This window comes from Oncorhynchus mykiss, chromosome 19 (genome assembly GCF_057628025.1).
Source record: "Oncorhynchus mykiss isolate SJ-2025 chromosome 19, ASM5762802v1, whole genome shotgun sequence".
NCBI lineage: Eukaryota > Metazoa > Chordata > Actinopteri > Salmoniformes > Salmonidae > Oncorhynchus > Oncorhynchus mykiss.
Genome location: NC_143040.1, coordinates 2481557 through 2509295, shown reverse-complemented (window position 1 = coordinate 2509295; position 27739 = coordinate 2481557). Strand labels below are relative to the sequence as shown.

The 27739-nt window shown below is 44.8% G+C and overlaps 2 protein-coding genes across 3 annotated transcripts; both read left to right on the top strand.

The window, feature by feature from the left end:
• Positions 1-1559: 1559 nt before the first annotated feature.
• LOC110528610 (uncharacterized) lies at positions 1560-11646 on the top strand. Of its 2 annotated transcripts, XM_090209825.1 has the most exons (12): positions 3209-3323; positions 3460-4015; positions 4600-5315; positions 5797-5834; positions 6644-6708; positions 6841-7055; positions 7248-7504; positions 8272-8406; positions 8538-8670; positions 8772-8801; positions 10312-10594; positions 11323-11646. In XM_090209825.1, the coding sequence occupies exons 1-12, from the start codon at positions 3224-3226 to the stop codon at positions 11327-11329; spliced, it is 2535 nt and encodes an 844-aa protein (XP_090065951.1). In that variant the 5' UTR covers positions 3209-3223; the 3' UTR covers positions 11330-11646. The 2 variants fall into 2 exon arrangements, with proteins under 2 accessions (XP_090065950.1, XP_090065951.1); XM_090209824.1 differs by lacking the exons at positions 6644-6708; positions 6841-7055; positions 7248-7504; ... (3 more) ...; positions 10312-10594; positions 11323-11646 and adding an exon at positions 1560-2516 and having other exon boundaries at positions 3277-3323; positions 5797-6008.
• Positions 11647-16422: 4776 nt separating this feature from the next.
• On the top strand, positions 16423-27452 carry LOC149974655 (protein NLRC3-like). Its single transcript, XM_090209856.1, has 4 exons — positions 16423-16503; positions 24800-25032; positions 25255-25421; positions 25519-27452. Exons 2-4 carry the CDS (start codon positions 24872-24874, stop codon positions 27450-27452), a joined length of 2262 nt encoding a protein of 753 aa, XP_090065982.1. The 5' UTR covers positions 16423-16503; positions 24800-24871.
• Positions 27453-27739: the final 287 nt, after the last annotated feature.

Sequence of the window (27739 nt, the reverse complement as noted above, 5' to 3'; positions counted from 1 at the left end):
GGTTATTGGGGAGATGTTGTTGCCTACCCTCACCACCTGGGATCGGCCCGTCAGGAAGTCCAGTACCCAGTTGCACAGGGCGGGGTCGAGAACCAGGGTCTCGAGCTTGGTGACGAGTTTGGAGGGTACTATGGTGTTAAATGCTGAGCTGTAGTTGATGAACAGCATTCTCACATAGGTATTCCTCTTGTCCAGATGGGTTAGGGCAGTGTGCAGTGTGCAGTGTGGTTGCGATTGCGTCGTCTGTGGACCTATTTGGGCGGTAAGCAAATTGGAGTGGGTCTAGGGTGTCAGGTAGGGTGGAGGTGATATGGTCCTTGACTAGTCTCTCAAAGCACTTCATGATGACGGAAGTGAGTGCTACGGGGCGGTAGTCGTTTAGCTCAGTTACCTTAGCTTTCTTGGGAACAGGGAGAATGGTGGCCCTCTTGAAGCATGTGGGAACAGCAGACTGGGTTAAGGATTGATTGAATATGTCCGTAATCTTCAGTATCCACTGTGTGTTTATATATTTTGTATATAGTAAGTATGTGTATGTTTTTAACATTGTTTAATCATTTCCTTCTGTTATTGTCTTAATGAATAACATTATTCTTAAATCTTTGCATATTTAACAGTGTATCAACATATCTCCTCTCTCCAGACTGGTTGACTGTGAACTCACATATGAATCCTGTGAGACTCTGACCTCTGCTCTGCAGACACCAAACTCCCCTCTGAGAGAACTGGACCTCAGTTACAATGACCTGGGAGACAGAGGAGTGGAGCTGCTCTGTGTTGGACTAACCAGTCCACTCTGCAACATACAGACACTAGTGTGAGTTAAATATCTTCGGTATCCACTGTTTTTATAGTGTTTATATATTTTGTATGTAGCTAGTATGTGTTAGGTTTTTAACATTATTTGAACATCTTGGTAAATATGCAGAAACATTAATCGAATGTGATAAATATATCAAACTAAGGTTAAATATCTTGTGTGAGTTAGTATTTGTTTTTAGAGAAAAAAAAATGTTTTACTATTGGAACCAAGACTTAAAAATAACTGAAATTGGCACAAGATGGAGGGAATGTTGGAACATAACTAATGAAATTAAAGTCAGCAAAAATGTGCGGTTAATCCAGTATAAAGTAATGTATAGAATTTGTTACACAAGACAAAATTAACAAATTCTACAGCACAACGACAGAGTCATGTCTTAAGTGTAAATCTAACAATGAGTCAATAATTCATGCTCTTCTGGGAATGCTATAATTCCTAAAGTTATGGGAGGAGATAGAAGTTGTCTGTCAGAAGTATTACAATGTAAACATACTTTTAATCCATCTGTCTGCATATTTCATGACATGGCGTATAGGGGGTGTAGAGAGAGACCCAATGAGCTGGACGATTCTCTTCTCATCACTCATCTTGTAAAAACGTATACTAAAAATATATGAATAAATAAAGTATGTTTTAACATTGGTAAATCATGTCCTTCTGTTATTGTCTTAATGCATCTCATTATTGTTAAATCTTTGCATATTTAACAGTGAATCAACATATCTCCTCTCTCCAGACTGGCTGACTGTTACCTCACATATAAATCCTGTGAGATTCTGACCTCAGCTCTGCAGACACCAAACTCCCCCCTGAGAGAACTGGACCTCAGCTACAATGACCTGGGAGACAGAGGAGTGGAGCTGCTCTGTGTTGGACTAACCAGTCCACTCTGCAACATACAGACACTAGTGTGAGTTAAATATCTTCATTATATGTTATTATTTGGATATTTTAAACGTGTTCATCATGTGTTCTTCTGCCCTCTAGTCTGGGTCAGTGTAGTCTGACAGAGGGTTGCTGTTCAGATCTGGCCTCAGTCCTGAGTTCACCCAACTCACAACTGAAACAGCTGCAGCTGAGAGACAATGACCTGCAGGACTCAGGAGTTACACTGCTGTCTGCTGGACTGGTGGATCCAGACTGTAAACTACACACACTTGGGTAAGTACAGCTGTTTCAGTCAGGTTGGTACTGAGCTGAGTTACACTGCTGTCTGCTGGACTGGAGGATCCAGACTGTAAACTACACACACTTGGGTAAGTACAGCTGTTTCAGTCAGGTCGGTACTGAGCTGAGTTACACTGCTGTCTGCTGGACTGGAGGATCCAGACTGTAAACTACACACACTTGGGTAAGTACAGCTGTTACATTCAGGTCGGTACTGAGCTTAATAAAACAAAAACTCTCAAAATCTGATGTTTCATCACAATATTTGTGTCGTGTACAAATGAATTGGTGTCCTACAAGATGATTGACACCCGTACACCAACCTAGACAGCTGTTGTGTGTCTCTTTGTAGGCTGTCTGGCTGTCTGGTCACAGAGGAGGGCTGTGCTGCTCTGTCTTCAGCTCTGAGGTCAAACCCCTCCCACCTGAAAGAGCTGGACCTGAGCTACAATCACCCAGGAGACTCTGCAGGGGGCCTGCTTTCAGCTGCTCTGGTGGATCCCACATATAAACTGATGAAGCTGAAGTAAGTCAGAAAAAATGTCCCAATAATGTGAGCAGCGGTTGTGTCATATGTAGGGTCAGTAACATGAGGACATGATGGTAGAATTAAGGGGAAGTTTACTCAGCAGGCTGAGCACTCCAACACAGCATACATCATCACCACATGAATACTATTCTTCTGCATCTCTGATTGATATCCTGTTGGAATTGTTCTCCGTTCTGTATGTAGTAGGTAGGATAGAATACCTGTATGTCTCTAGTAATGAATTGTACTCCGTTCTGTATGTAGTAGGTAGGATAGAATTCCTGTATGTCTCTGTTCTGTATGCAGTAGGTAGGATAGAATACCTGTATGTCTCTAGTAATGAATTGTACTCTGTTCTGTATGCAGTAGGTAGGATAGAATTCCTGTATGTCTCTGTTCTGTATGCAGTAGGTAGGATAGAATACCTGTATGTCTCTAGTAATGAATTGTACTCTGTTCTGTATGCAGTAGGTAGGATATAATACCTGTATATCTCTAGTAATGAACTGTACTCCGTTCTGTATGCAGTAGGTAGGATATAATACCTGTATGTCTCTAGTAATGAACTGTACTCCGTTCTGTATGCAGTAGGTAGGATATAATACCTGTATGTCTCTAGTAATGAACTGTACTCCGTTCTGTATGCAGTAGGTAGGATAGTAATGAACTGGGATAGCGCACCAGAACACAACAATATGGTTTAAATGTTGACTGCTTTATTAGGTCTTTGTCAGTCAATAACCTGTTTCTCCTACAGTGTGGATCATGGTGGAGAGTGCAGGCTGAAATCAGGGCCGAGGAAATGTAAGTCTCTTCAATCCTAATTAACTGAATACTCAGAACTATAGTAACATAGTAACCAATCAATACTTGTTCTGTACCTACAAAACAACATTTTATATGAAGATGTGCTTTGATTAAACTCTCCTTTTGTCTACAGATGCCTGTCATCTCACCCTGGACCCAAATACAGCACACCCAAACCTGAGACTGTCTGAGGGGAACAGGAAGTTGAAACGGGTGGTGGAGGACCAGCATTATGAAGACCATCCAGAAAGATTTGACTTTCATCCCCAAGTTCTCTGCAGAGAAGGCTTATCTGGAGGTCGTTATTACTGGGAGGTGGAGAGGGATGGTGACGGGGCTTTCATTGGTGTGGTGTACAAAGGAATGAAGAGGAAGGGAGGGAAGATTGACCGTAGGATTGGACACAATAAGGAGTCCTGGTGTTTAGTCTGCTATGATAGTGCTTATAACTTTTACCATAATGGAGTCATCAGATACAGTCGACCAGATACTTGTCCTGTTTCTAAGAGAGTTGGAGTGTATCTGGACTGGCCAGCTGGTACTTTGTCCTTCTATAGTGTGTCCTCCTCTGGTACAGTGACACACTTCTACACAGAACACACCACATTCACTGAACCCCTCTATCCTGGGTTTATAATGTACTCCTCCTCATTGACCCTGTGTCCGATAGATGACCAACACATTCAGAGGTGAGTCATAGCGATGATTTATAATTTGTTTCCTCTGGAATCATTTCTACAATTATATTAGTAGTAGTGGTGTGTATTAATGTGTTCTGTTGGACCTACAGACAGTTAGATTAGTAGTAGTGGTGTGTTGTGTTCTGTTGGACCTACAGACAGTTAGATTAGTAGAGGTGTGTTTTAATGTGTTCTGTTGGACCTACAGACAGTTAGATTAGTAGTAGAGGTGTGTTTTAATGTGTTCTGTTGGACCTACAGACAGTTAGATTAGTAGTAGTGGTGTGTTTTAATGTGTTCTGTTGGACCTACAGACAGGTAGATTAGTAGTAGTGGTGTGTTTTAATGTGTTCTGTTGGACTTACAGACAGTTAGATTGTGCCTAGTTAAATATCACCATCAGTATTGACTTTATGGAAGGTGACATAGTGGGTTATGTCACATTTAGGCAATGCACCCTACATAGGGACCTGATCTGTCACCCTTTATACACCCTTTGTACTGCTTATGAAGACTGTATGTATGCTATATCAAGCCTTTATAAGTTGTATTTAGTTTAATCACAGTCTATCCTTCTGCTTTACCAACACCAGAGACCATGGTGGAGAGAGTTGGATCAAGTCTGGACCTGAGGACACCAGAGACCATGGTGGAGAGAGTTGGATCAAGTCTGAACCTGAGGACACCAGAGACCATGGTGGAGAGAGTTGTATCAAGCCTAGACCTGAGGACACCAGAGACCATGGTGGAGAGTGTTGTATCAAGCCTGGACCTGAGGACACCAGAGACCATGGTGGAGAGAGTTGGATCAAGCCTGGACCTGAGGACACCAGTGACCATGGTGGAGAGTGTTGTATCAAGCCTAGACCTGAGGACACCAGAGACCATGGTGGAGAGAGTTGGATCAAGCCTGGACCTGAGAACACCAGAGACCATGGTGGAGAGTGTTGGATCAAGCCTAGACCTGAGGACACCAGAGACCATGGTGGAGAGAGTTGGATCAAGCCTGGACCTGAGAACACCAGAGACCATGGTGGAGAGTGTTGGATCAAGCCTGGACCTGAGGACACCAGAGACCATGGCTTAGAGAGTTGTATCAAGTCTGGACCTGAGGACACCGGAGACCATGGTGGAGAGTGTTGTATCAAGTCTGGACCTGAGGACACCAGAGACCATGGTGGAGAGAGTTGTATCAAGTCTGGACCTGGGGACACCAGAGACCATGGTGAAGAGTGTTGGACCAAGCCTGGACCTGAGAACACCAGAGACCATGGTGGAGAGTGTTGTATCAAGTTTGGACCTGAGAAATGTGAGTGTTATCTGATAATTGTTTATGACTCAAAATATTTTTAAAGCGTTCATTACAGTTGATTCCCAGGCAATTAACAAAATCATGATCTATTTGGTCAAAACAAAATTAAAGGTAGAGTCAGCGATATGACGTAGATGCACAAAGGTAACAGCATAGTGGGTCAGCATCTTGCTCATCACAATATCTGTGGTGCTTCTCGTACATCATCATTTAGCTGACTCTACCTTTAAGCTCTCATCCTAGAATCTATCAGAAATCAGGCCCCCAACATCTACAAAACATGGACCAGAACGATGTTGTTTCCTGCTTCCACAAACATTAATTAATATAACACTTATGTCAGATTATGGTATGCTAATGAGTGTACATTCTGAAACTGTTGCTCACTTATATTCATTTTTATTACAATTCTATTTAATGATTATTAATTCATTATTACATGAGATTGTCCATTTTAAATAACTACTTTTGCCTTCAGGGATTCCTCAGACCTGTAAGACTTGTGACCATGTTGAGGTAAGTAATAATGTCAATTCTTACTTTTACATACCTGCAGGAGTCAGGCACAGACTCAAAGCCAGGTGTGTACTGACCAACCATTCATACTGGGATATAGACAGTCCTGGGTTCTGCTTTAGTAATATAAACACAGTCTCAAAGCCAGGTGTGTACTGACCAACCATTCATACTGGGATATAGACAGTCCTGGGTTCTGCTTTAGTAATATAAACACAGTCTCAAAGCCAGGTGTGTACTGACCAACCATTCATACTGGGATATAGACAGTCCTGTGTTCTGCTTTAGTAATATAAACACAGTCTCAAAGCCAGGTGTGTACTGACCAACCATTCATACTGGGATATAGACAGTCCTGTGTTCTGCTTTAGTAATATAAACACAGTCTCAAAGCCAGGTGTGTACTGACCAACCATTCATACTGGGATATAGACAGTCCTGTGTTCTGCTTTAGTAATATAAACACAGTCTCAAAGCCAGGTGTGTACTGACCAACCATTCATGCTGGGATATAGACAGTCCTGTGTTCTGCTTGTAGGCATGCAGGACTTTAGCTGTTGTCATATTTTGTCATTAGACAGTTTAATTGATAATTCACCAGCATTCCATGTAACATTGAATAAATACATTAGATGAGTTACTTTGGTTAATGGGCCAGTTTCCCAGACACAGATTAGGTCTAGTCCTGGACCTTATAGAACTTTCTATTGAAACTTCCATTGAGCATGCTTTTTAGTCCAGCACTAGACTCAATCTGTGTCCAGGAAACAGGCCCCATATGTATTACTGACATGCTTGTCCTTGTTCAGGACTCCACACACTGGCTTCAGATTGAACCCTTGACTTCCACTGTCCAGGGAGTGACAATGTTCAGGTAAAATAACTACTTTTAACATTTCATTCCACTTGCTAGTGTATTTCCCCATTATCTTTGGGAATAGTCTTCTAATCCAACCTCTCCATTTGACCATTGACCCTCTCTACCATATCTTGTTGTTGTCCTCAGACACAGGACACCCAAAGGGAGTTATGAGTGCACAGTGTCTGGGCTCCGCTGGCTGTGTGAGAGAGATGTCATTCTGAAGTATCACTTCAGGAACTGGGAACCCTACAGTCAACTTCTGAAAGACATGCAGTACACACAAGGTGGTCCATTGCTGGACATCACTATGGAGTTAGGTGAACTGGAGGAAGTTCATCTGCCACACTTTGTCTGTTTAGGTAAAACCATATGGAAATAGTATTCAGGAAAGACATTTCCATGTAACTGAGTTTCACTTCCTGAAATAATGAATTCATTATTCTGGGAGTTTGAGTTTACTGTGATCTGGTACTGCATATTCTTTGTGTTTTTTTAGAATAATGAATAATTCAATATTTGTCTTTCTGTCTCCTTTGTACTGTGTTGTTCAGGGACCAACCCTTCCCTGAGGAATGAGATGAAGATTCTTCATGTAGAGGAACATGGAGTGTCTTTAGAGGAAGTGCATGAGGTCACCAGATTCCATGTTAAGATTCTCCATCCCAAGTTCTCACCTATCGCTCTGATACTGAGATTACTGTCTTGGAACTTAGATGTCCACTGTGACGTGGTCCTCTATATGGCAGTAAAAAAGTCAACAGTCATTTCAAGGCTGTACCTGCTCCTCAGAAACTCCAGTCAGAAAGAGGTGAGCCACTATCACTGAAGTGACAACAGGATGTTGAAACCTACTGAAGGAAAGCTGATAGTTTGTTGAAAATCTCTAGATTACAAAGACAACGTGCAGCTCTGTGAGAAATCTATTTCTGTCTCGTTCATTTGAAGAGCCAGTAGACGGCACTCTTCCCTCTGGTCGAAGGAGAACCCAATGCCCGGGGCAGTGAAGGGGACATTGCCCTGCGTAGGGCGCTGTCTTTCAGATGGCATGTTAAACGGGAGGCCTCTCCATGGTCACTGAAGATCCCATGGCACTTATCGTAAGAGTGGGGATGTTAACCCCGGTGTCCTTACTCTCCATGGTCACTGAAGATCCCATGGCACTTATCGTAAGAGTGAGGATGTTAACCCCGGTGTCCTGACTCTCAATGGTCACTAAAGATCCAATGGCACTTATCGTAAGAGTGAGGATGTTAATCCCGGTGTCCTGACTAAATTCCCAATCTGGCCCTCATACCATCATGGCTACCTAATCATCCCCAGCTTCCAATTGGCTCATTTTCCCCCTCTCCTCTCCCCTGTAACTCTTCTCCAGGTCGTTGCTGTAAAAGAGAATCTCCTCTCAGTCAACGTACCTGGTACACCTTTAAAATAATATCCTGGTAAAATAGGGATAGTAAAACAAAAGCAAACACATTTGTTGTTGTTGACAAAAAATGGATTGCTCAGTGAGCTGCATGTTGTGTGAATTGCGAGACTACATTGTTCTGACTGACTACTACATTGCTCATTTTGTAGGCTGTTCAGGAACGGGAGAAAAATCAGGTGTCCAAAGGATTTTCAGAATTCGTCCTGTCAAGTCCAAACGGGTCCTTAAAGCTAAACAGTTGGTTTGCGTTCAAGAATCCCCTCTCCACGTCCATCAATCCACAGGTGTAGTTTTATCAGGCTGAGGACATGAATCTGTCATATTGTATATGAATAACTGGAATATCATTCTATTTCACTATTTCTTTCTCTCTCTGTCTGTTGTCTCAATCGTTGCACCATATGGCCTCCTACAGAAGATTCAGCTGTTACCTGCAGACACCACACCAAGCTGTTGCCAGATGATAATGGGAAACACAGGGGTGGACATTGAGATGGAGTTAATCGGGGATGATGAGAGGACAGTATGGAAATCAGTGTTATCAAAGGGTAAGAAATACTATACATGAACAGTATGTCAATCATCAATGTCCTTTTCTAACAGATGCTATTAAAATGTTTTATGATATTTTATCTTGTTTGTCTTTCAGATGTGTACAGCAACGACTCTCATCCACCATGTAAGTTTGTTTTTGTGGACGAGTTTTATAAAATGGGTTATAGAGCTAACATCTTCAAGTTGGGATGAAGGACACTGATGAAAGTCTTCATGAGTCGTGTTCAGTGGGGTGATGAAGGTCTTCATGAGTCGTGTTCAGTGGGGTGATGAAGGTCTTCATGAGTCGTGTTCAGTGGGGTGATGAAGGTCTTCATGAGTCGTGTTCAGTGGGGTGATGAAGGTCTTCATGAGTCGTGTTCAGTGGGGTGATGAAGGTCTTCATGAGTCGTGTTCAGTGGGGTGATGAAGGTCTTCATGAGTCATGTTCAGTGGGGTGATGAAGGTCTTCATGAGTCGTGTTCAGTGGGGTGATGAAGGTCTTCATGAGTCGTGTTCAGTGGGGTGATGAAGGTCTTCATGAGTCGTGTTCAGTGGTGTGATGAAGACCTTCATGAGTCATGTTCAGTGAGGTGATGAAGGTCTTCATGAGTCGTGTTCAGTGGGGTGATGAAGGTCTTCATGAGTCATGTTCAGTGGGGTGATGAAGGTCTTCATGAGTCGTGTTCAGTGGGGTGATGAAGGTCTTCATGAGTCGTGTTCAGTGGGGTGATGAAGGTCTTCATGAGTCGTGTTCAGTGGGGTGATGAAGGTCTTCATGAGTCGTGTTCAGTGGGGTGATGAAAGTCTTCATGAGTTGTGTTCAGTGAGGTGATGAAGGTCTTCATGAGTCGTGTTCAGTGGGGTGATGAAGGTCTTCATGAGTCGTGTTCAGTGGGGTGATGAAGGTCTTCATGAGTCGTGTTCAGTGGGGTGATGAAGGTCTTCATGAGTCGGGTGCAGTGGGGTGATGAAGGTCTTCATGAGTCGTGTTCAGTGGGGTGATGAAGGTCTTCATGAGTCGTGTTCAGTGGGGTGATGAAGGTCTTCATGAGTCGTGTTCAGTGGGTGATGAAGGTGTAATGATATAAATACTTACAAAGTTACTGTAAATGAGGCCTTGTCTTTGTAGAAAGTTGAATCTGTGCTTGAAATGCGATACTTGACTGAGGGACCTTCCAGCTGTTGTATGTATGGGGGACAGGTCCAATTTGACATTACGGAGTATTTTCAGTAGACTGTTGACAAAACATTACAATTAAATCCATCTGAATCCCACTATGTAACACAATAGAGAAATCCAAGGGGTATGAACACTTTTGCCAGGCTCTGTATGTTATGTAGAATAGACAATCGTGTCAGCCAGGGTAGGTGTCAATTCCAAATAAATCAGTCAATTCAGGAAGTGAACTGAAATTCCAATTCAATAACTGGAAAAGGGCATCTACTTTTTACTGTCAGTGACTTCTCAATAAACCCAATAGGAATTTCATTTTTATTTTTTGACTGACTTCAATTGGAATTGCCTACAACCCTGGAGTCAGCTCTATTCAAGAAATGACTATCAGAGGAATGGTAACTGGAGAGACTGCAAGATGTAGAAACAGCTGCTGTTAACCCTAAAACCATATTAATTTAATTGACCTCCCCTTCAGCATTAACACTCCTTGGGATTCCTGCTGAGGAGTTTCTTCAGAAACACAGGGCTGAACTCATTCAGGGAGTCAAAAACCCAATGCCAATAGCAGATGATCTGTCGTCAAAGAGCATGATTGGTGATGAAGAGTACTCCAGAATAAAAGCTGAAACAACTGAACAGGAGCGAATGAGAGAACTACTGAATGCAGTCCTCCCTAAAGGACCAGAAGTGATGGGAGCTTGTCTCAAAGCTCTCAGTGAACATGAACACCATCTTGTTAAGTTCTTGAGTGAATCTAGGTAAGACCGGTTTCTTTTCTCCCTCCCTTGAATATGTGGAATGATTAAATATAGGTCAAATAACAACATAGCTACCCAGATCAAAGAGAAAGTACTTTTCAGAATGGAAGCATGTTTTTGTGTTGCTGCCTGTAATAAATGTGTCTTAGGACTTCTATCATAGGACCATCATCAAATCATCATCTCAGGAGTATCATAGGACCATCATCACATCATTATCTCAGGTGTATCATAGGACCATCATCACATCATTATCTCAGGTGTATCATAGGACCATCATCAAATCATTATCTCAGGTGTATCATAGGACCATCATCAAATCATTATCTCAGGTGTATCATAGGACCATCATCACATCATTATCTCAGGTGTATCATAGGACCATCATCAAATCATTATCTCAGGTGTATCATAGGACCATCATCACATCATTATCTCAGGTGTATCATAGGACCATCATCAAATCATTATCTCAGGTGTATCATAGGACCATCATCACATCATTATCTCAGGTGTATCATAGGACCATCATCAAATCATTATCTCAGGTGTATCATAGGACCATCATCACATCATTATCTCAGGTGTATCATAGGACCATCATCACATCATTATCTCAGGTGTATCATAGGACCATCATCACATCATTATCTCAGGTGTATCTCACTCCTCATTCTTCTCCATAATTTCTGATCTCTCTCTTCCCTTCTCCATCCTCTGTTTTGTAGCACCTAATCTAAAGATGCTGAGGCATGTCTCCTAGTCTGTGGACAAAGACACTTCTCCACCTAATCTGAAGATGTTAAGGCCTGTCTCCTAGTTTATGGACAAAGACACTTCTTCACCTAATCTGAAGATGTTAAGGCCTGTCTCCTAGTCTGTGGACAAAGACACTTCTTCACCTAATCTGAAGATACTGAGGCCTGTCTCCTAGTCTGTGGACAAAAGACACTTCTTCACCTAATCCGAAGATGTTAAGGCCTGTCTCCTAGTCTGTGGACAAAGACACTTCTCCACCTAATCTGAAGATGCTGAGGCCTGTCTCCTAGTCTGTGGACAAAGACACCTCTTCACCTAATCTGAAGATACTGAGGCCTGTCTCCTAGTCTGTGGACAAAGACACTTCTTCACCTAATCTGAAGATGCTGAGGCCTGTCTCCTAGTCTGTGGACAAAGACACTTAAATGATTGTAATGTAAATGTTTATGTTTGTGCTATTATTTTAACAAATGTCTGTGTTTTATTCATGTGCTGTTCTGTAAACTAATTTGTGTGTTCATGCAAGTGGCTGACTGTACAAATCCTTACTATCAGTAGCTGTAATTTGGCAGTAAGGCCAGACGTTGTTTTGAGAACGAGATATCTCAGTTTCAAGGTCTCAGTTTAGAGAGAAGAAGACTGGTGACGTGTTGGTCTGTCAAATGCTATGAACCAGTATTGGTCGGTCACATGGATGGAACAAAATGGTAATGAATCATGAATAAATTATAAATATAATATAGTAATATATCTGTGTATGGCATATATAAGACAACTGCTGGGTCTGACCAGGGAGAGCTCATGATTGACATGTGTACTATGGTTCATTGAGTTGGGTCTGACCAGGGAGAGCTCCTGATTGACATGTGTACTATGGTTCATTGAGTTGGGTCTGACCAGGTAGAGATCCTGATTGACATGGGCACTATGGTTCATTGAGTTGGGTCTGACCAGGTAGAGCTCCTGATTGACATGTGTACTATGGTTCATTGAGTTGGGTCTGACCAGGTAGAGCTCCTGATTGACATGTGTACTATGGTTCATTGAGTTGGGTCTGACCAGGTAGAGATCCTGATTGACATGGGCACTATGGTTCATTGAGTTGGGTCTGACCAGGGAGAGATCCTGATTGACATGGGCACTATGGTTCATTGAGTTGGGTCTGACCAGGGAGAGCTCCTGATTGACATGTGTACTATGGCACATTGAGTTGGGTCTGACCAGGTAGAGATCCTGATTGACATGGGCACTATGGTTCATTGAGTTGGGTCTGACCAGGGAGAGATCCTGATTGACATGGGCACTATGGTACATTGAGTTGGGTCTGACCAGGTATAGTCAGATTGTAAATGTTATTCGAACATCACATATAAGTTGGAGTTTGTGTCGATGATTGATTGTTACACAACGCAAGAAGAGGACTGTTACAGTGGATGGTGTCAGATATTGAATAGAGGTGCTAGTGTCAGATATTGAATAGAGGTGCTAGTGTCAGATATTGAATAGAGGTGCTAGTGTCAGATATTGAATAGAGGTGCTAGTGTCAGATATTGAATAGAGGTGCTAGTGTCAGATATTGAATAGAGGTGCTAGTGTCAGATATTGAATAGAGGTGCTAGTGTCAGATATTGAATAGAGGTGCTAGTGTCAGATATTGAATAGAGGTGCTAGTGTCAGATATTGAATAGAGGTGCTAGTGTCAGATATTGAATAGAGGTGCTAGTGTCAGATATTGAATAGAGGTGCTGGTGTCAGATATTGAATAGAGGTGATGGTGTTAGATATTGAATAGAGGTGATGGTGTCAGATATTGAATAGAGGTGCTAGTGTCAGATATTGAATAGAGGTGCTGGTGTCAGATATTGAATAGAGGTGATGGTGTTAGATATTGAATAGAGGTGATGGTGTCAGATATTGAGTAGAGGTGCTAGTGTCAGATATTGAATAGAGGTGCTAGTGTCAGATATTGAATAGAGGTGCTAGTGTCAGATATCGAATACGGACTCTTACCCTGCCCCCCACCACGATAGCAGTTCCCCTATTCCACCACGTGGCACTGTTCTGTACGTACCATGGTCATGGGGCTGAACACTGTCAAGATAACATGTATATTGATACATATCTCACACTCTGTGGAAAGGATCCACAGCATGTTTTAGGCACAGATTATTAGCCTATGTAAGATTAATAAATGAGGCCCCAGGTAATGAATAATACTATTAATAACAGTAATAATATTCATTATTTTGATTAAAAGAGTAACCTCAAAGTGCATAAAATAAACTAGAAAATAAAGTTTAACAAACAACACATTAGTGTTTTGGGGGGGTTTGTACCAGAATTGTATTTTTGAACACAACAGGACAGAAACAAAACTATGATAAGCAGGGAGAAAAATGTAAACTAAATAAAAACAAAGCTGGTTTGTTGCTGATGACCGCATGGAACACTTCCTCATTTACCACACCCAAACATGACTCCTACCCTGCCCCCACCACCACCCAACAGACTCTTACCCTGCGCCCACCACCCAACAGACTCTTACCCTGCGCCCACCACCCAACAGACTCTTACCCTGCCTCCACCACCCAACAGACTCTTACCCTGCGCCCACCACCCAACAGACTCTTACCCTGCCCACACCAACCAACGGACTCTTACCCTGCCCCCCCCCCACCAACCAACGGACTCTTACCCTGCCCCCCCCCCCCCCCCCCCACCATCCAACACACTCTTACCCTGCCCACACCACCAACGGACTCTTACCCTGTCCCCACCAACCAACAAACTCTTACCCTGCCTCCCCACCACCCAACGGACTCTTAGCCTTCCCCCCACCACCCAACAGACTCTTACCCTGCCCCCCACCACCCAACAGACTCTTACCCTTTCCCCACCACCCAACAGACTCTTACCCTGCCCCCACCACCCAACAGACTCTTACCTTTCCCCCACCACACAACGGACTCTTACCCTAACCCCCACCTCCCAACAGACTCTTAGCCTTCCCCCCACCACCAAACAGACTCTTACCGTGCCCCCCCCACCACCCAACAGACTCTTACCCTGCCCCCACCACCCAACAGACTCTTACCTTGCCCCCACCACCCAACAGACTCTTACCCTGCCTCCACCACCCAACAGACTCTTAGTCTGCCCCCACCACCCAACAGACTCTTAGTCTGCCCCCACCACTCAACAGACTCTTACCCTGCCCCCACCACCCAACGGACTCTTACCCTACCCCCATCACACAACGGACTCTTACCCTGCCCCCCCCACCCAACAGACTCTTACCCTGCCCCCACCACCCAACGGACTCTTACCCTGCCACCCCCACCACACAACGGACTCTTACCCTGCCCCCCCACCACCCAACGGACTCTTACCCTGCTCCCCCCCACCCAACGGACTTGTAGCAGCACCATTGAGCTATAATAAGAGACTCTTTCCTCTACTTCCTTATAAATGGACTTCCTGTTTCACCACAGTGGGCGGATTTAACACCTATAGGTTTGTTTATTGATATTTATGTCATGTAAAGTCTACACTTAATACCAGTATTCATGCCCATAAATTAAGATTCTAACTAGTAAAAGTGCAGTTAAATGTTTTATTTCCTGATTTGCTTTAATTAGGTGATGTTTTGCAGTGCTACCAGGAGATGGCAGTGTGACACAACGACCTGATTTGACAGAAAGGACTCTGCACCAGTGGTTCCCAACCTGTCCCAACCGTTGGGGTGGTGCAGCTAGTCCACAATTATTTTTAGATTTTAGTATTTTATTATTCAATATTAATAACAGTTAGGAGGATTAACAGTATTATAATTAAATTATATATTCCTTCCTTTTCACAATGCAAATAGTTTATAATAATAATATTCTTTACAGGACTTGTTACATTCACACCTATTGACAGAATTTAACCCGCAATATATTTGATGTGGAAAAATATCAGCGACTCCGTGAATGGTGGCCCTCAAGAGCTTTTGATGGTGATTTGATGGTCTCCAGAATGGGAAAGGTTGGGAACCACTGAGCTAGTCAGTCACATCTGGGTGGTAACATGATAGGAAGGGTAACCAATGATATACAATTATTTTGCAAACCCAAAACAGACTGATTAGAATGTATAGTAGATGACGTTACATTGAACTAATCACAGTAATCAGAGACCAACTCACATTCACAGTATATACAAAGACACACACAGAATGTACTACATGTATTTGACAGGGATTCTGCACACCAATCAATATTTCTGTAAATGTGACAGATTTAGCCAGATAGCTAGTTTTCAACTGTAGTCCCCGGGCAGGTAGATCAATGTAGGTTGAACAGCTCCTTATATGTCCTTCAGCCACTCTCAAGTCATTGGTAAAGAAGTGTGTGTGTGTGTGTGTGTGTGTGTGTGTGTGTGTGTGTGTGTGTGTGTGTGTGTGTGTGTGTGTGTGTGTGTGTGTGTGTGTGTGTGTGTGTGTGTGTGTGTGTGTGTGTGTGTGTGCGCGCGCGTGCGTGCGAGAGATCCTTTGTAAATAATCTATAAGGTCCTATGTTACTACACAGTGTATAGAGTGCGTACCCTCAAATGACACCCTTTTCCCTATATAATGCACTACTTTTACAGTACATCCCTTATGCCTCTCTACCTTCCTCTCTCCTCCATCCACCTCTCCCTCTCTTCACCTCTCCCTGCCTCCTCCCTCCACCTCTCCCTGTCTCCTCCCTCTCCCTCTCTCCTCCCTCCACCTCTCCCTGCCTCCTCCCTCTCCTCCCTCCACCTCTCCCTCTCTCCTCCCTCCACCTCTCCCTGTCTCCTGTCTCCTCCCTCTCTCCTCCCTCCACCTATCCCTGCCTCCTCCCCCTCCTCCCTCCACCTCTCCCTGTCTCCTCACTCTCCCTCTCTCTCCCTCCACCTCTCCCTGTCTCCTCCCTCTCCCTCTCTCTCCCTCCACCTCTCCCTGTCTCCTCCCTCTCCCTCTCTCCTCCCTCCACCTCTCCCTTCCTCCTCCCTCTCCTCCCTCCCTGTCTCCTCCCTCCACCTCTCCCTGTCTCCTCCCTCCACCTCATGTCCCAACACAGGTAGTCCATGTTTAAGGAAGTAGAGGAAGAAATGGACTTTACGGGTAGAAGACAAAAACATCTGAGGTTTGTTACGTTCTTTTATAATTTAATGTAGAAAAGTGTTGTGGAGAAGCTAGGCTTTCATAAAGAGACAGATGATTTAAGGGAAAGACGTCTGAAGAATTGTAAAGTTAATACAATACAATACATAGATTTCAGCTTTCAAGAATGGCAAGTTTTGTCTTATTTGCATTGGTGTTGATTCATATTAATTAGCCTAATCAATATGATCCAATGTGGTGTTGTAGGCTACAGGGCTATGAGGTAGGGTATTATTGGTAAAGGCGACGGACAGCGCATTATCGTGATTATTATCCGCATGATGAAACTACGTTAGAAGACATGACTCGGAATTATGTGAAGCTGTCACTAAAGAAAACGCTCTGTTTCGACAAGTCAGTCAAGAGAAAGTAACGTGCAACAATGGGCATAGAAACTATTGTATGATTGTATGGCTAAATCAACGTTGAAAATGCTTTCTGGCGACACCGATCAGGAAAGTGGTGGTCCGTTTTGCTCACTGCTGTGCGCTCGATATAAATTGGCCGGTGCACCGTTGCAGAATGTTACCCACTGGTTCAGTGGTTGTTGGCACGCCTTTCTTCTGAATGCAAAACCCAGTACAGCGGGCGAGATAAACTGAGTGCATGTGTGTATTCACTAAGGGCACTATTCCAACTACGCCCTTCTCGTGCACGCCTTTGCTACACAATTCTTATCAGTTTATATTCAGACTTACCTTATTAAGTTGCATAACGGGCTTTGCAGGCGTGGTTCCTTCACGTGCGCTGAATAAATGTAATTTAATCACTGAAAACACCCACTTGCAGTTATCATTCAACAGCATTTTCACACGAAATATATTGATAAATAATAAATACAGCGGTTTGATTAATCCTGAAAGTTGTCATATTCAAGTTGAATACATGAAACATTGGAAGGTGTACAATAGAGGTTGAATAGGGAGGGGTCCTGTACATCTACCCCTAATTCTCACTAATAAAGGAACCGTATGACAACGGTCCAGTCGTCGCGAACCGAGCACCAGGCGACAGGTTTAACCCGCTCCGTGGGGTCTGAGTTCCAAAATGACTCAAAACAGGCGATATGTTCCACATTGTTGCACAACTTTAGCCTGATGCTAACGACCCTCAGGAACAACTTACACTGACGTGACAGAGGACAGAAAGGTGAACAGAATGGAATGATGCAACAATGGAAGATACAATTAGAAGGAAACGAACACTCAAGTGACAGTTATAAATGTACGTGGGTATTACTGACCCTGGTTCTCGATAGTGGCTGATAATGAATGACATGATACAAATTAAAAAATATAAAAACGGATAACGCCCGGACATAGCCTATAATTAAAACATTCCGTAGCTCTTACATCAACTTGGCCGGTTCAGTCCTACAGAAGCCTAAAGCGGGGGTGTCCACATTACATCCACGCCAATTATGAGGTCAAACCAGTATCGGTGCGTGGGTAAAATCACTGTTATTAATATATAATTACTATGTCCCGGGACAATAAGAATTCAACCACACCTTTGTTTTATCACAGAACCAGAGCGCAACATCTGTCCGGTTAAGTCCACAAAGCATATTGTATTTAAAAGACAGTTACATGACCTACAGCAGGGTCAAGCAAGTTCATGTTTCCGACATTTTTGGACCACTAAACTATTAATTTAGTTACTGCACGTTCATACAAGTAGAAAAAAAACATGTTGACTCACCCTAATCGTAGAGAAACACCAATGACATCCTCCTCTCTGTCATGTTGACAAAACGGTCTATCACTCTGTCATACAGTACACACTTTTCTTGTTCATTGTCTAGGCTACATGGCTAAAATGCTTGCTCGCCGGCCTAACTTCGATTCATGGGTAACTTTAGCTAGTTAACATGAGCCTTCTACATCTTGCTTTATATTTAACGTCTATCCTCTCAGGCCAGAACACTGTATGAATAAATGGTTGGATCAGAATCACCATTATAATCATTGGCCAGTATGGAGAATTAAGTTAAACCACAAGTTAGAATCCCTCTCTCAATCCATGGCTAATTTAGGAAAGGGACAATTTTAACTAGCCCCTCCCCTCTTGGTCGGGGTCCCAGTCCCGGTCTTCAGGCCCATAACCTTTGCAGTCCACTAGGTAGTGGATGAGACCTCTCAGGCGTTTGGAATCAAGGATGGCCTGTATGGCGTAAGCAGGTTCCCCTCTGATGTTCAACGGTGGGGGGCACTGGGGGTTGAGACTGGAGGATGGAGGACTGTAGGTGACCCGTTTAACAGAGACACATGGGGGCGCGCTGCGGGTTGAGACTGGAGGATGGAGGACTGTAGGTGACCGGTTTAACAGAGACACATGGGGGCGCGCTGCGGGTTGAGACTGGAGGATGGAGGACTGTACGTGACCGGTTTAACAGAGACACATGGGGTCCTGCTGCGGGTTGAGACTGGAGGATGGAGGACTGTAGGTGACCGGTTTAACAGAGACACATGGGGTCGCGCTGCGGGTTGAGACTGGAGGAAGGAGGACTGTAGGTGACCCGTTTAACAGAGACACATGGGGGCACGCTGCGGGTTGAGACTGGAGGATGGAGGACTGTAGGTGACCGGTTTAACAGAGACACATGGGGGCGCACTGGGGGTTGAGACTGGAGGATGGAGGACTGTAGGTGACCGGTTTAACAGAGACACATGGGGGCGCACTGCGGGTTGAGACTGGAGGATGGAGAGGACTGTAGGTGACCAGTTTTAACAGAGACACATGGGGGCGCACTGCGGGTTGAGACTGGAGGATGGAGGACTGTGGGTGACCAGTTTTAACAGACATGGAAGGATGAGGAGATTTTATACTGACAGGGTAGACTGGAGGATGAAGAGGACTGTAGGTGACCAGTTTTAACAGACATGGAAGGACGAGGAGATTTTATACTGACAGGGTAACTGGAGGATGTACGTGACAGGGTTGATGCGATGGGTTATCTTGAAGGGACCAATGAAGCGAGGACAGAACTTTTTGCAGGGGAGGCGGAGCCGGATGTCTCTGGTAGAAAGCCACACACGCTGTCCGGGGTGAAAGAGCAGCGTCTGTCAGCAAAGCATTTCTGGGTATTAGAGGCTTCCTGCTGATGCCAGTGAGCGGTTTCCCATATCCGCTCACTACGCCGAAACCAGTCGTCGACAGCTGGGACAGTACCAGGCTCCACCTCCCAGGGAAACATGTGGTTGTTAACCAAGGACACACTGAAATGGAGTAATGTAGAGGGATGAGTGCATGAGTGAGTTCTGAGCGTATTCAACCCAGGACATATACCGACTCCAGTTGTGTGGAGAGGCAGAAGATTGTTGGCGGAGGTACTTCCCTATTTCTTGGTTCAGATGTTCGTCTGCCCGTTGGTCTGGGGGTGTTACCCGGAGGAGAGACTGAGGGCGACCCCCAATCAGTCACAGAAGGCTCGCCACACCCGGGAGACAAACTGGGGCCTGTGGTCAGAGACGATGTCCTCTGGAATCCCATACACCCTTAACACCTGCTGGAACATGCACTCCGCCAATTCCATGGCATTAGGTAGATGAGGAAGAGGACCTAGACTACACATTTTTGAAAAACGGTCTACTATGACAAGGATTGTGGTATTGCCAGACGATTCAGGAAGGTCTGTGATGAAGTCAACAGATTTGTGGGACCAACGTCTGTGAGGGATTGGCAAAGGTTGAAGCTTCCCAGAAGGAAGATGATGGGGGGCGTTTGGTTTGGGCACAGACTGGACAGGTGAGTAAGTAATCCCTTACGTCGGATGCCAGTGTGGACCACCAGAATTTCCGGGCTAGAAGTTCGGTGGTTCGTGTAATGTCTGGATGTCCTGACCCCAAGGACGTGTGACAACATTGCCCCAGCTGGTGTCTCAGGAGGAGCCTGGTCTGAGGTTTGGGTCTCTTGTATCGGCAGAGTGAACCTCCCACTGTACTGGTCCCATAATGCAAGAAGGAAGAATGGGTGTAGGGTCTTAGTTACTGATCGGAAGGTCAAACTGGCGAGAGAGAGCATCAGCTTGTACGTTTTTCTTTCCAGGGATATAAGTAACATGAAAATGGAAGCGTGTGAAGAGCCCAGCAGGCTTGTCTGGAGTTTATCCTCTTGGCCCCTCTGATATATTCCATATTACAATGATCTGTTAGGACAAGAAAGTTAATGTTGTGCGCCCTCCAACCAGTGGCGCCACTCCTCGAGAGCCAGCTTGATGGAGAGGAGTTCTCTGTTCCCCACATCGTATTCCTCTCAGCGGGGGATAACTTCCTGAAGAAGGCCCAGAGTTGTGATTTGGAAGGTGTTCCCACCCGCTGAGAGAGTATTTGCTCCTACTTTGGAGGCATTCACCTCCAGGGTGAAAGGAAGGGTCGGATCAGGTTGGAGAATGACAGGAGCTGAGATGAAGAGGCGTTTCAGGCTGAACGCAGTCAGGGCTGTATCAGTCCATTGAAGGGTCCAGGTCTTTTGGCTGGTAAGGGCAGTGAGGGGAGCGGTTTGGGCTCGTTGCTGACGGCGATGACTTTGTTCTCATCCATGCTGACCCGTCCAGGTGTCAGCACGAAGCCGAGGAAGCTCACATGGAAGGCGCTCTTGTCAGTCTTCACATAAAAGGTTATGGTCAAGGAGCCGTTGAAGAACCGTTTTCACATGCTTTATGTGTTCCTTCAGGGAGTAGGAGTATATCAGGAGGTCATCAATGTCGACGATGAGAAAGCGGTTGATCATATCCTGGAAAACCTTGTTCATAAAGGATTGGAAGATGGCGGGGAAGTTCGTAAGGCCGTAGGGCATGACCAGGTGTTCATAGTGCCCTCGAGTGGTGATAAAGGCCGTCTTCCATTCGTCTCCTTAACGTATACGGACAAGGTTATATGCACTTCGCAGGTCGAGTTTAGTATAGATGTTGACACGGCCCACTTGTTCAAGGGTTGCTGGGTACAAAGGAAGAGTTCTTGACCGTGACATCATTCAGGGAACGATAATCAATATATGGACGGAGACCACCGTTCTTTTTTTCCAACGAAGAAGCAGCTGGACGCAGTCGGGGAAGAAGGACGAATGAAATCTTTTGAGTTATTCATCAATGTAGTTCTCCATTGCCTCATTTTCTGGGATAGGCAGGGGTTAAACATGGCCATTCTGTGGGGACACTCCAGGGAGTAAATCAATAGCAGTCTCCTGGACAATGTGGTGGCAGTGTGGAGGCCTTGACTTTGCTGAAGACGTTGCTGTACTGGGCGTATGCAGATGGTATGGTGGGTGGCACTGCCGAGGCAGGGTCCTCTATGGTGGTGGCTCTGCAGGGTAGGCTGAGACAACTGGAGAAGCAAGTAGAAGACCAGGATAGTAGTTCACCTTATTGCCACGAGATGGCAGGGTCATGATGACAAAGCCAGGGGTGTCCGAGGATGAGTGGCTATATGGGGAATGAGAGTTCCATGAGTTTAATGGTTTCGGTGTGGAAGACTCTAATCTGGAGGGTGACGCTCTGTGGTCAGGTGCATGATGAACCCCGTGCCCAATGGCTGCCAGTCCAGGGTGTTAATCCTTAAGGGAGGGGTGACGCTCTGTGGTCAGGTGCGTGATGAACCCCGTGCCCAATGGCTACCAGTCCAGGGTGTTAATCCTTAAGGGAGGGGTGACGCTCTGTGGTCAGGTGCGTGATGAAGCCCGTGCCTAATGGCTGCCCATCCAGGGTGTTAATCCGTAAGGGAGGGTGACGGGTGTTAGATCAATGTCAAGCTCTTGCACTCGCTGTTGATCGATGAATTTACCTGCTGCTCCTGAATCTATCGAGCCTTCTACGGACTTGGTAACCCCCTTCACTGTCATCAATACTGGGACGGAGAATTGGTCCTAGGAGATATTTAGAAAAAAGGACACGCCTACCTGCATGGCAGTGGAGGGACCCTTCTCATCTCTCTGTGGGGGGACAGAGCAATGCCTTAGTAAATTATCTTTCCCTCCACAGTATAGGCAGAGCCCTTCTTGGATTCGCTTTTGACGTTCAATACACGGGAGAGGAGCACGGCCCAACTGCATGGGCTCTGGAAAACTGACAGGATGACGGAATCATGGAACGAGAAGGTTTCGGGTTCCTGTTCTTCGGAGGTCGGCGATGAGAAGATGGCACATTTCCTCCATAAACTCCTCTTGCTGGGTTACGATACCTGGCATCGGAGGTTGAAGGGATAGGCTGGCGGAGAAGATTGCATATTTCCTCCATCAACTCCTCTTGCTGGGTTATGATACCTGGCATAGGGAGAGAAGGGATAGGCTGGCGGAGAAGATGGCACATTTCCTCCATAAGCTCCTCTTGCTGGGTTATGATACCTGGCATAGGGGGAGAAGGGATAGGCTGGCGGAGAAGATGGCACATTTCCTCCATAAGCTCCTCTTGCTGGGTTATGATACCTGGCATAGGGGGAGAAGGGATAGGCTGGCGGAGAAGATGGCACATTTCCTCCATAAGCTCCTCTTGCTGGGTTATGATACCTGGCATAGGGGGAGAAGGGATAGGCTGGCGGAGAAGATGGCACATGTCCTCCATAAGCTCCTCTTGCTGGGTTACGATACCTGGCATCAGAGGAGAAGGGATGGGCTGGCGGAGAAGATGGCACATTTCCTCCATAAACTCCTCTTGCTGGGTTACGATACCTGGCATCAGAGGAGAAGGGATAGGCTGGCGGAGAAGATGGCACATTTCCTCCATAAACTCCTCTTGCTGGGTTAGGCGCCGCAGTAGCACTGCTGAATCCATTCCGTTTTTAGGTGAGCGGTAATGAATATTCAGGGAGAAGATTCACACGCAGAGCACAGCAGATGTTTATTAAGCATTCACAGAAGGCAGGAATCATGGTCACAAGCAGTAAATGGTAAAACACAGGTAGAAAGTCAAAAAAATCAAACACTACCTCACAAACATACAAACAGAAAGAACTGAACTAAATAGGGAGCTGATGAGACCAGATGAGAAACGAACAGAGGTGAAATCAATTAACATAAATGAAAGACAGAGCTACGTTCCAGAACACAAAGAAACAGGGCTACGTTCCAGAACACAAAGAAACAGGGCTACGTTCCAGACCACAAAGAAACAGGGCTACGTTCCAGAACACAAAGAAACAGGGCTACGTTCCAGAACACAAAGAAACAGGGCTACGTTCCAGAACACAAAGAAACAGGGCTACGTTCCAGAACACAAAGAAACAGGGCTACGTTCCAGAACACAAAGAAACAGGGCTACATTCCAGAACACAAAGAAACAGGACTACGTTCCAGAACACAAAGAAACAGGGCTACGTTCCAGACCACATAGAAACAGGGCTACGTTCCAGAACACAAAGAAACAGGGCTACGTTCCAGAACACAAAGAAACAGGACTACGTTCCAGAACACATAGAAACAGGGCTACGTTCCAGACCACATAGAAACAGGGCTACGTTCCAGAACACAAAGAAACAGGGCTACGTTCCAGAACACAAAGAAACAGGGCTACGTTCCAGAACACAAAGAAACAGGGCTACGTTCCAGACCACAAAGAAACAGGACTACGTTCCAGAACACAAAGAAACAGGGCTACGTTCCAGAACACAAAGAAACAGGGCTACGTTCCAGACCACAAAGAAACAGGGCTACGTTCCAGAACACAAAGAAACAGGGCTACGTTCCAGAACACAAAGAAACAGGGCTATGTTCCAGAACACAAAGAAACAGGGATACGTTCCAGAACACAAAGAAACAGGGCTACGTTCCAGAACACAAAGAAACAGGACTACGTTCCAGAACACAAAGAAACAGGGCTACGTTCCAGAACACAAAGAAACAGGGCTATGTTCCAGAACACAAAGAAAAAGCAGAACCTTACACTTGGTATAGAACAAATACCTGCCAGCTATTTTAACTGTTTGTAATGTATCCTTGGTAAATGTTCATTATGTCTACTACCGTCTTTCAGTCTAAACTGTAATGTTCTTTTAGTTGTGTGTACCCCGGGTAGACTAGCTGCTGTTATGGAGTCAGGGGATCCAACCAGGTAGACTAGCTGTTGTTATGGAGTCAGGGGATCCAACCAGGTAGACTAGCTGTTGTTATGGACTCAGCTTATCGGGATCCAAGTCAAATCAAATTAATAACATATTGGACTGCGTATGTTTAAATGCACCATTAATTCTCTGATTTAACTCTTTGACCACAGACAGTAAATGTGTTGTCATTGTTAATGGTTCTTCAATGTTCAGAAATATTGACTGTTCTGTTATCTCTTATTGTAGCTGAGTGAGCTGTGACTTACACCTAAAACGAGTCTCTCTGGGGAGAGAGAGGAGGAGACCACTGCCTCTAAAATGAGTCTCTCTGGGGAAAGAGAGGAGGGGAACACTGCTTCTAAAAGTAGTCTATATGGGGAGAGAGAGGAGGGGACCACTGCCTCTAAAATGAGTCTAATTGGGGAGAGAGAGGAGGGGAACACTGCCTCCAGAATTACCCAAGACACCAGTTCGAAGAGGTAAGGGATTAAATGTAAAATATACAGTTCTCTTAAAGATATGTGTTGTTGAAAGGAAGTAGATGAGGTATTGATTTGACATTCATTTCATGTTTCCTCTTCCTTTCCGTGATCTGAACCTGAAAAAGGACCAATACAGTCTGATGCAACATATTTCCCACTACTTGTCAGAGCTGAAAGAGATTGACAGCATGAGGTGATCTGTCTCCCTGTTTTGTTCAGTGTCCAGAAGCCCAGAGCAGAGACACCTACAACCAGCCTGCTATCAATGAAGAGTGATCAGCCACCTGCTTTCAGCCAGGAACCATTACCAGATGACAATAAGGAAGTGGAGAGTTTGGACAGTGAGGGTGTATTAAAGATCACACACAACCTTCTGGACAGAAGAAGTAAGACTGTGTTTTATACAATATCACAAAGTAGGGTACAAAGGCCATTATAAAACACACAAACTTATGAGTCCCAACTCTCATTGTTTTCCTACAGGTCAAACTCTGCTGACAGTCAAACAAGAGATTAAGGCTAAACTGAAACACAAGTATCAACACATATCTGAAGGAATTGGACACCATGGAAACCAAAGTCTGTTCAAGGACATCTACACAGAGCTCTACATCACAGAGGGTGGAAGTGGAGGGCTCAATAATGAACATGAGGTTAGACAGATAGAGATGGCATCCAAGAAACAAACCACACAAGAGACACCAATCAAATGCAACGACATCTTCAAGCCTTTACCTGGACAAGACAAACCAATCAGAACTGTGCTGACAAAAGGAATCGCTGGTGTTGGAAAAACAGTCTCTGTGCAGAAAGTCATCCTTGACTGGGCAGAAGGAAAAGCAAATCAGGACATTCATTTCATGTTTCCTCTTCCTTTCCGTGATCTGAACCTGAAAAAGGACCAATACAGTCTGATGCAACTTCTTTCCCACTACTTCTCAGAGCTGAAGGAGATTGACAGCATTGAAGATGGTGAAACCAAAACTGTTTTCATTTTTGATGGTCTGGATGAGTGTCGACTTCCTCTAGACTTCAAAAACAATGAGAAATGCTGTGATGTCACGAAGCCAACCTCAGCTGATGTGCTGCTGACAAATCTTATCAAGGGGAATCTGCTTCCCTCTGCTGTCCTCTGGATAACCTCACGGCCTGCAGCAGCCAATCAGATCCCTCCTGAGTGTGTTGACCAGGTGACAGAGGTACGAGGGTTCAATGATCCACAGAAGGAGGAGTATTTCAGGAAGAAAATCACAGATCAGAATCTGGCCAATGAAATCATCAAACACATGAAGACATCAAGGAGCCTCCACATCATGTGCCACATGCCAGTCTTCTGTTGGATATCAGCCACTGTCCTTGAGATGATGCTGAAAGAGGCAGAGAAGGATGAAGTCCCCAAAACTCTGACCCAGATGTACTCACACTTCATGATCCAAATCATTGTGAAGAACAGGAAGTACAACAAAGCCACAGAGACAAACCCAAAGGAACTGTCTCAGTCAGACAAAGAGATGATCCTGAAACTGGCAAAGCTGGCTTTCCAACAGCTGCAGAAGGGCAACCTGATCTTCTATGAGGAGGACCTGAGAGAGTGTGGCCTTGATGTCACAGAGGCATCAGAGTACTCAGCATTGTGTACAGAGATCTTTAAAGAAGAATCTGGGCTGTACCAAGACAAGGTCTACAGCTTTGTGCATCTGAGCATGCAGGAGTTTCTAGCAGCAGTGCATGCTTTAGAATCATGTCTGGGCAAGAAGGAAAATGTTTTCTCCCCCAAAGCAGTCACTAAGGGTCAAGATTATTATGAAAACAGCCGATTCAAATTCTGGTCATGCAAGTTGAAGCCTGACAAGTTGACGTCATTCGATGACAATGATTCCGATGATGATGATTCCGATGAAGACAAAAAGGATGACAATGATGAAGAGGAGTCAATCCAGTTGTCTGACTTACACAGGAGAGCAGTGGACCAGGCCTTGAAGAGTGAGATTGGACACCTGGACCTGTTCCTCTGCTTCCTTCTGGGTCTCTCACTGGCGTCCAATCAGAATCTGTTACGAGGCCTTCTGACACAGACAGGATGTACCACACAGACCAATGAGGAAACAGTTGAGAGAACAGTCAGGTACCTTTCAGACAAGATCAACCAGGAATCCTCACCAGAAAGGATCATCAACTTGTTCCACTGTCTGAAAGAACTTGATGCCAATTCTCTAGTTGAAGACTTGCAGACCTCCCTGCAATCTGGAACTCTTTCAGAAACAGAGCTAAAACCTGACCAATGTTCAGCCCTGGCCTACCTGTTACTGATGTCAGAGGAGGTGCTGGAGGAGTTTGACCTGAAGACATACAACACATCAGAGAAAGGTTATCAGAGGTTGCTGCCAGTAGTGAAATTCTGCAAGAGAGCACTGTAAGTTCTGTTATTGAGTTGATGTATACAGTATCATTATAATGAAGGATTTGTATATCTAACATATTGTCTCCTCTCTCCAGACTGGAAAGCTGTAAACTCACATATAAATCCTGTGAGACTCTGACCTCAGCTCTGCAGACACCAAACTCCCCCCTGAGAGAACTGGACCTCAGCTACAATGACCTGGAAGACAGAGGAGTGGAGCTGCTCTGTGTTGGACTAACCAGTCCACTCTGCAACATACAGACACTAGTGTGAGTTAAATATCTTCAGTATGAGTTATTATGA

What these genes read in the sequence shown, in the direction of transcription:
- LOC110528610 (XM_090209825.1), top strand. Translation starts at nt 3,224, where the DNA reads ATGTTGACTGCTTTATTAGGTCTTTGTCAGTCAATAACCTGTTTCTCC. An exon ending in CCACGTCCATCAATCCACAG is followed by an intron (nt 8,407 to 8,537) that starts GTGTAGTTTTAT and finishes GGCCTCCTACAG; the next exon opens with AAGATTCAGCTGTTACCTGC. An exon ending in GAAATCAGTGTTATCAAAGG is followed by an intron (nt 8,671 to 8,771) that starts GTAAGAAATACT and finishes TTTGTCTTTCAG; the next exon opens with ATGTGTACAGCAACGACTCT.
- LOC149974655 (XM_090209856.1), top strand. Translation starts at nt 24,872, where the DNA reads ATGAGTCTCTCTGGGGAAAGAGAGGAGGGGAACACTGCTTCTAAAAGT. An exon ending in CAAGACACCAGTTCGAAGAG is followed by an intron (nt 25,033 to 25,254) that starts GTAAGGGATTAA and finishes TGTTTTGTTCAG; the next exon opens with TGTCCAGAAGCCCAGAGCAG. An exon ending in CAACCTTCTGGACAGAAGAA is followed by an intron (nt 25,422 to 25,518) that starts GTAAGACTGTGT and finishes GTTTTCCTACAG; the next exon opens with GTCAAACTCTGCTGACAGTC.